Below are 8,899 nucleotides of genomic sequence, written 5' to 3'. Positions count from 1 at the left end.
GTTAAGATGGCTGTTGCGTACGCCAAAGTCGGATTTTTAGTATTGACTATGCCGAACTTTCAATTCTTTTGCTTTCGTATTGTCTTGTCGTGTTTCAGGCCATGGAAGCTAATAATGAGTCCGCAGCAACCTGGAGAAACGCCTGCAAGATGTTCCTCGTTCAGATGATCTCTATGAGATCAAGAAAGTGGTCCAGGAGCTAAAGTTTAGTTTGAAGATGGCTCAAGATCGAGAGCGTACTAATGATGCTCAGCTGATTGCTGCCGAGAAATTGGGAAATCAGGCCGCTTCTCACGACGACGAGAGGAAGTTGGCACTTGAGCAAGTTTCTTTTTTGGAGGCGCAGATCAAGTCTTCTGCGAGTAAGTATACCGCCGACCTCCGTCGTGCGACCTATGATGCCTAGAAGGCTTTGGCAGACAATTATTTAGATGTGTTAATGTCCTTGAAAGAGAAGTGGGAAAAGAAGATGGCCGCAACTGACTATGAATCCCGTCTTAAAGAGGTTATGGCTAATATTGATCTTCTCAAGGAGATAATGAACAATGATCTGCTGACTTCGGATGAGTCGTTGCGTCTTCGAGCAAAAGAGGTCGAGCTCGGGGCTGAGCTTGACGTGATGGTGGTGTCAGATTTTTCTGTTGGGAAGTTAGATCTTCCCCAGATCTCAAAAGATTTACTAGATGAGTTCTTTGCGAAGGAACTTTCTTCTGAGATGAATGAATCAGGTGACGCGGCGAAGCGCGCATGAGGTCAGTTTGAGGATGGCGAATTCGGCGTCGAGGAATAGTTTTTTAGGGATTCATGGTTTGGCTTTGTTTTTCCCTTCTGTTTTTTGTTGCATTATTATTTCAATAAAGAAAGAGAACTGGGAGTTTTTGAGTTGTCTCGTTATTTATCCTTTTGAGATTTGGGCCGGTCTTTTGAGGCCGGAGAACGAGTTTTAGTAGATACTTTATCAACGCATGTTTGGTATAACAAAAGATTTTGTTAGTACGATTTTCCGTATTTCTGGCTGGACTAACTGTGCCCGGAGACTTTATCAAGGTATCGGTTTGCAGCTAGTCGTTTCGAGTTCGAGGAACCTTTTCTGGAGATGTGATATCTTATGAGTAAGATGTTTTATGAACCAAACTTGGATTTTTATTTAAAGTGTCAGTACGGTACAAATTTAGAACAGAGATGGTCGCCTAATTTTTAGTTCATGGTCGATGTTATCGTGCTAGCGTACTCCGAGTGTTCATCGGACTGGGTCGCGATATATCTTTCGAAGTTTATTGTTGGTGGGTTACTGAACTCGTGTTGTGAGTTGCCTACGTACCCTCGGCAAGGGATCAAGTCATGGCGTAGTTCGATAGTTTCCCCTAGAAGCAGGGTAGTGTATTCTGCTGTTCGTGTAAGTGTGTACGATTATTCGGGGTTGCTTGGTATTGGGGAAAAATACTCAGGTATTGAATTCCTCCAGACCCCAGGCAAGACACCGGCCTCCGGGTCCCCACTAGGAGACGCCCTGGGTCCCGGCTGGGAAGCACTCCGGGTCCGGTCCCAAGGACCACCCCCTTCCTTCAGAAAATGGAAATATTCCAATAAGAGGATCCTTCCATATTTCTGAATATGGAAGGGTTTAACCCTATTGGCCGACCAAGACCGACCTGCAGACGACTATATATGGGGAGCCCAAACCCTAGAACAAGGGATCGACTTCTTCAAGACTTAGAGACTAGAGATAGGCGGCTAGAACTAGGGTTCTATGAATACTTTGTAGTTCCAGCTCTTTGATCTAAATAAAACGTCTCTTCAAGTCAATTTCTCTGTAAATCTCACAAAAGACCAGGCTTATCCATCGTTCCGCACAAAGATCCTACACAAAAATCCCCTAACAGTTTGGCTCTAGAAGGAGGAGAGTAATCTAAACTATGTGATAATGGCGGTGGATGAGCAGAATGAGCTACCCGAAGCTACCCAAAGAGAAGCCACGCTCAAAAGTAACCGAGCTGCATAGGGCTCGAGAAGAGGTCGTACAGAATCCCGAGCTCTCCTCAGAAGTCTAGAACTTGAAGGAGAAGCTCGACGAACATTCCCAGCGATTGGAGCAGAGCGCCGAGAAGCTCAACAAGCTCGAATCGGGAACCTTTCCCTCCGAGACAAAATTCAAGCCCTCAACGCGAAAAGCAACAAGAAGCGCCGCTTTCAGACTCAGATCCGTCCCATGCCGACTCTGGAGACACCTAACTCCGGAGGAGACGCGACTCTTCCCGCCTACGACTTTGCAGGGAGACGGAGCAGCGCACGAGAAGGCTAAAGATACCCAGACCTACGACGTGGAAGACAGTGAATCCGAGTCGGAATCCGGTAAGGAACAACCCATGGGAGTAACGAAAACGACGTCTCCTATGACCGCCTATCTGGAGAAGATGTTTTCCAAGAGGCTCGACGCCCAGCAATCCATGGTGGAAAGGCTCCCCGGGGTAGCTCCCCCGATCCGTAAAAGTAACCTCGACTCCTACGCCGATACTCCTTTCACGGAGGAGATCACCCTGATCGAGATGCCAAGGAAAGTCACTTCTCCTAGCATGAAGGCATATGATGGTACCAATGATCCAGATGACCATATCGCCCAGTACAGACAGAGGATGATTACTGTAGCACTCCCAAAGGAGTCGCGCGAAGCTACTTTGTGCAAGGGAATTGGGCTTAACCCTGATCGGACCCGCTTGCAATGGTACATCAACATACCCTCCAGTTCCATATCCTCCTTTGCGACCCTTAGCAACAAGTTCGTGGAGAAATTCGCTAGTAGCAGAGACCTGGAGAAAACCTTGGATGGTCTATACGAAATCCTCCAGCATCGAGCTGAACCTTTGCTAGGCTACATAGCCCGTTTCAAGCAAGAGAAGGTGGGCATTCCCGAATGTAACATCCCTACTGCAATCTCTGCCTTCAAGAGAGGCTTGCTCCCCGACGGGGACCTCTATAAGGAGCTAGCCAAATACCAGTGCAAGGCCATGGAAGATGTCTATCCCGAGCCTGGGAACATGTAAAATGGGAAGAAGATGTCGCCAGTCGTGCTAAGGCGCAACATAATAAATACCCTAAGGCGGTCAAGCCAGACCGAAATGAGCGAGACGAGAGACCCTCTCCAAGACCAACAAAGGATTCCGGGAATAGAAGCCAGGGCAGAAACCAGAACCGGCCGATCGAGAAGGCAGAAGGGATGGCAGTGTCCATGTGGCCAGACATCTCTCACCTCTATATTTCAAAGACGGAGCTGGTCAATGTTCTGAGGCAGATGGGCCAACAAGTCAAGTGGCCTTAGAAGATGAAAGCACCCGATTCTTTCAGGAACCCTGGTCTTTGGTGCGACTTCCACCGCAACCACAATCATAAAACGGAGGACTGCATCGCAATAAGGATCGAGGTCAACGAACAGCTCAAGAAAGGACACCTCCGGGATTTACTTTTCGAGAAGCCCAAAAGCCATCTATACAAAGAAGTCGGGGAAGCCCACTGAAGTTGCTTCTGCCTCGCCACCTCGACATGACCGAGTGATGCATGTGATATCAGGAGGCTCGGAAGTCAGCGGAATAAGCCATGCGGCCGCGAAGAAGAGAACCTGGAACGCCAAGCAAGGCCTAGAGGCAGCCAAGCCAAAACGCCTGCTCCTGGGTACGGACGAAATAATTTTCACGGCCAAGGAGCAAGAAAAGGTCCTAGCCCCACATCATGACGCCCTGGTCATATTGCTCACTGTAGCAAATTGCCTGGTGAAGAGGATATTGGTAGACAATGGAAGCTCCAGCAACATCATCTTCCAAGCCGCATATCAGGATCTAGGACTGGAGGAAAGGGCTCTAACACGGAGAATAGCCTCACTCATAGGATTAAGCAGAGAAGTCCTCCCAGTGTATGCTGAAGGGATTAACATGTCGACCAAGTTCCTCGTCGTTGACTGTGAATCATCTTACAACATGATCCTGGGACGGCTCTGGATTCATGACATGGGAGCCGTCCCTTCGACTCTTCACCAGATGGTAAAATTCCTGACGCCCTGGGGCATAAGAGCAATCATAGGAGATCAAGAGAACTCCCGCTCCTGCTACCAGACCACTCTGAAGGGAAAGACCAAGGTCTTATAGCAATTACAGAGCAAACCCACGGCTCGACACACCGAGGAACTGGAGGTTGAAGAGATGGACGACGTGCCATTGATCGAAGGGGACCAGACCCGACACCTCAAGGTCGGTTCCAAGCTAACTGAGGGACAAAGAAGGATATTAATAGACTTCCTCAGGTCTAACTCCGATTGCTTCGCGTGGTCCCACGCAGACATGTCTAGGATTGATCCGGAGATCATCATGCACAAGCTGCAAGTAGACCCCCTACATCAGCCCGTCAAACAAAAGAGGAGGAAGTTTGCCCCCGAAAGGGATGCAATCATCAACGACGAAGTCAAAAGCCTGCTCGACGCATGGTTCATTCGCGAGGTATAGTACCCGGAGTTGCTAGCTAACGTAGTCGTAGTCAAGAAGAAGAATGGGAAGTGGAGAGTCTCCATAGACTTCACTGACCTTAACAAGTCATGCCCAAAGGACCCCTTCCCTCTGCCCAATATCGACAAGCTGGTCGACGCCACAACCGGGCATCAGCTGATGAGTTTCATGGACGCATTCTCCGGCTATATGCAGATACTCATGCATCCAGAAGACTAAGAATGGACATCTTTCATGACATTCAGAGGGATCTACTGCTACAAAGTCATGCCTTTTGGCCTAAAGAATGTCGGGTCGACCTATCAAAGGCTGGTAAACATGATGTTCGCCGATCAGATTGGGCGGACCATGGAGGTCTACATCGATGACATGCTGGTCAAGTCTCTGGAGGCCGAAGACCACATATCTCATATGCAGCAAGCCTTCTCCACTCTCCGAAAGTACAACATGAAGCTCAATCCAGCTAAATGCTCATTCGCTGTCAGTTCCGGGAAATTTCTCGGATATATCGTGACCCATCGGGGCATCAAACCTAATCCAGAGCAAATCAGGGCCATTCACTTGATCCCTTCCCCGAGGAACGTCAAAGAAGTCCAAAAGCTAACGGGAAGAATGGCAGCCTTGAGCAGGTTCATCTCCAGGCTCTCCGAGAAGTGTCATGCCTTTTTCGTAACCCTCAAGAACCCAAAGGTTTTCCAGTGGACGGAAGAGTGTGAATCTGCTGTCCATGAACCAAGGCATACTTAACCACTCCTCCTCTCCTATCCAAGGCACTGCTCAGCGAGGTCTTGCTGCTATATCTAGCAGTCTCGGAACATGCTGTAAGTGTCGTCCTAGTACGCAAGGAAATGAGCAAGCAGCTACCAATCTACTATGTGAGTAAGGCCCTCCTGGACGTAGACACACGTTATAGCCATCTAGAGAAACTGTCCTTAGCCTTGATAGTCGCTGCCGCAAGCTACGGCCCTATTTCTAGGCTCACCCAATCGTGGTCGTCACTTCCTTCCCTATAAAATTGGTCCTCCACAAGCCTGAAATCTCCGGACGCCTAGCGAAATGGCTGTAGAATTAGGGGAATATGATGTAATTTTTCGACCAGCTACAGCTATAAAGTCACAGGTCATGGCGGACTTTGTGGCTGAATTCTCTCTTACCATGCTCCCAGCTCTGAAGCAAGAAGTACGCCTCCGAAGTGAGACAAAAGAAGAAGGAGAATGGGTCCTACACGTAGATGGGTCCAGCAATGTTAGAGGAGCAGGGAAAGAATAGTGCTTACCTCGCCAACAGGAAACACAGCCTCAAGAGCCGTAAGGTGCAACTTTAAGGAATCCAACAATGAGAGCGAGTACGAGGCCCTAATCGCAGGGCTGACACTCGTCCATCAATTGGGTGCAGAGAACATCCAGGTTTTCAGCAACTCCCAGCTCATAATCAACCAGGTGCAAGGAGAATATCAAGCAAAGAACGACAGCATGATACAGTACCTGGCGGTCGCCCAACGCCTCATCAAGAAAATCAAGAGCTGTAAGCTCACACAAATCCCTCGGGAGCAGAACTCGCAAGCCGATGCTGTGGCTAATCTAGGGTCCGCCCTCAAAACAAATAGCTATATGAGCATCCCCTTGCTCGTGCTTCAATCTCCAGCCACCCTGGAAGAATCGCAACCCGAAGTGATGAATCCCTTATGATGAGATCCTTTTGTCCCTGATTCTTTTGAAGGATGATCTGATGATTTGAGAGAGATATAGGATGATTTCGGTGGTGGTAGATGATTTGATGGGATGATCTTCAGAAATGATCTATGGATTGATCAGATCTTGTTTAGATGTGTCTTTGATCAAGAGAATGAACTCTGATTTCAATCAAAGACAGGTTTTGCTTGCAGAGAATGAACTCCTAGCAATCGATGTTCAAAGATGAACAAAGGATTCACAAATTTAGAGAGATTTTTATAAAATGGTGAATGTTTTGTTCTGAAACAAAAAGAGTTTAAGTAGAGAAGAAGAAGGAAAACGAAAAGTCCTAAATTGCAGAAATAAGAAACAACTTAGGAAAACTAGGTTGGGCTGAATCCTTGATTTGATTTTCGAACTGGTTTAGCTCTGGTTCAGAATAAACCAAGCAAACAATTGCTCCCTTGGTTTCTTAGACTTGAATTTCGTGGCTGGCTCATCAGCAAGAGATAATGGATTGTTATCTTGGATATTTGATCTGCCTTTGTTTCTTAGACTTGAATTTCGTGGCTGGCTCATCAGCAAGAGATAATGGATCCTTATCTTGGATATTTGATCTCCTTTTTGGCTGAAAAAGGCCCAACTCATCCATGAATCTGATCCACAACTTTTCCAGCTTGTTTGTCTTGTTCTTCATAGCCAATATAAGCTCATTATGCTCCATTCCAGCCTCTGGTTCATCTTTAAGCTTTCCATCCATCCATCCATAGAGTTGTATCCACGAGTTTCTGCATCCACGGGATTGCATCCATTTCAAATTATCTTCTAGCTCAACCATGGTTGCATCATCCCCTCCTCCTTTAAAATGATTTGTCCTCAAATCTGTAACTCCTACATCAAAAGGAAACAAGTAAGAAGTGAGACAAATGATCAAGAAAATAAGCATGAAAACTGCATCAGAGTAAGGTTTTGGACAGAAACTTCCTTAGAGTTTGAAGTCATTTTCCTCAAGTACTTCCATCTCCAAATCTCTGGCTGATAAGTGTGGTGTTTGCTTTTTCTCCTTTGAGACTGATCCTGTTGTTCCTGGACAGTCGAAACAGAGACTAGATATCCAGAATTATCAGTGCAACACATGCCCTTGTTCAAATCAAAAATCAAACTTTCTTTCCCTATATCATGCAGAAAATGTTTCAGACCTTGATGATGCATATCAAAGTATTGTACACTAGAATGGTATCAAGGCACAAGATAACATGGTTCTTAAAGAACAATTACAGAACAGGCACAAGTTCCTCATATTCAGAACACAAAAGATCAAGTTCAAACCGAGAATCTCTTAACCAAGGCTCAACTTGCTTATCAAAGAAAGTATTGTAAACCGGAATATCATCAAAGCTTAAAACAACACAATTCTCAAGCAATGATCTCAAAGCATGCCAAGGTTTATCAGATTCAGAACACAAGATTCCAAGTTTAAAAACAGAATTACAAATAAAATCTGTTTCATCTCTAAGTGATTTTGGTTTCTGAAAATTCCTAACCATAAACTCTTTCCAGACATGTGAGGAAGAAAACAAATAACCAGTGGCTATTTTATGCTTAGAACAACTCATAACAAAGCTATTTTCTTTGAAAACAAATGAATCAAACGATTTTCTAGAACAGAAAACAGGTTGTTGCAGAATAAGCTCTAATCTCTTTTCAGGGTAATCCAGGCTTTTGTTGTGTTCCATAAACTGATCAAAACTCAAAACAAGACCATGATTGATTTCACTATCACAGGAAAAACGTTTTTCTTCAGAAAATTTATCTGGTTCAAGTTTCTTAAAAGAATGAATCATGTTATCAAAAGCATAATTTGAGACACAAAATTCTTTCACTTTTTCAAGACCAAAACGTTTTACATCACTGGAACTAACCATAACAAACATTTCAGGCAGAGAATTAACCATATCAAGATCCTTACAGTGCCCTTGAGAGTTCAAAGAGAGTGACTTAGCATATGTTTCTGCTTCAATGTTGGGCTGCTCCAACACTTCTTCTAGTGGTGAACTCTTTTGTGCTTCTTCTGCTGATTTTTCTTCTGAGACCTGAGACACTGAAACAAGGCTACTCGGTTGTACTGTGGGAACCGAAATTCACACCGTCGAGTTTTGTTAATCGGAGGAAAGCCAAGTTAACCTAGCCTTCCCTGAAGGTCCCGGTTATCTGCTGGGCCACACACGACACGATCAATATGAAAGAATAAAATGAAAATAAGCAGAAAAAGAGAATAAGAGGATCTTATTTCCGAATTCGCGTTTGAGCGTGAACAACAAGTAAAGACCTAGGCTACAAGAGCTGTCGGTACGTTCGCTAGTCTAGCGACCTAAATCTAAACTAGTTGAGTCGCAGCTCGATTAGTAAAAACGGAAAAAGATGCCTAAATTGCTCTAAGTGCTAAGTTTTTTTTTTATGTCTTCGTCCTAGGTCCTCCTTATATACTCCTCCTTAGGTCGATTTTCCTCTTCTTAGGCCGGATTTGTCGCGAAGCGGACTTTTCCATATTTCCTTCTTCTTTGTAATTATCTTCGGAAATTTGACATTTATCTCTTCCCGCGGATGAGATAAACCGTCATACCAGTCTTTAGGCTCAAGTCTTTTGGGACCATAGATGGGCCGTTATCCGCAATTCGGACCCTCTTTGGACCGTATCGAGACTTAAGCGTTTTTACGATTTTACTCGCGAAGTAG

At 45.4% G+C, this 8,899-nt stretch overlaps 1 protein-coding gene across 1 annotated transcript; it reads left to right on the top strand.

The window, feature by feature from the left end:
- Positions 1-3,548: 3,548 nt before the first annotated feature.
- Positions 3,549-4,709, top strand: LOC106330677. Its single transcript, XM_013769110.1, has 3 exons — positions 3,549-4,031; positions 4,146-4,484; positions 4,590-4,709. Exons 1-3 carry the CDS (start codon positions 3,549-3,551, stop codon positions 4,707-4,709), a joined length of 942 nt encoding a protein of 313 aa, XP_013624564.1.
- The last annotated feature ends 4,190 nt before the right edge of the window (positions 4,710-8,899 follow it).

The sequence above is a fragment of the Brassica oleracea genome, chromosome C3 (assembly GCF_000695525.1).
Source record: "Brassica oleracea var. oleracea cultivar TO1000 chromosome C3, BOL, whole genome shotgun sequence".
Taxonomy (NCBI): Eukaryota; Viridiplantae; Streptophyta; class Magnoliopsida; order Brassicales; family Brassicaceae; genus Brassica; species Brassica oleracea.
The sequence above is the reverse complement of the archived record's forward strand: the minus strand, read 5'-3'. Positions and strand labels throughout refer to the sequence as shown.

Excerpts from the sequence above, each read along its gene's own strand:
- LOC106330677 (XM_013769110.1), top strand. The coding sequence starts at position 3,549 with ATGCATGTGATATCAGGAGGCTCGGAAGTCAGCGGAATAAGCCATGCG. Across the intron at positions 4,032-4,145 it reads CTTCGACTCTTCACCAGATG|AGCAAACCCACGGCTCGACA; the intron begins GTAAAATTCCTG and ends TAGCAATTACAG. Across the intron at positions 4,485-4,589 it reads ACGCATGGTTCATTCGCGAG|GACCCCTTCCCTCTGCCCAA; the intron begins GTATAGTACCCG and ends TCATGCCCAAAG.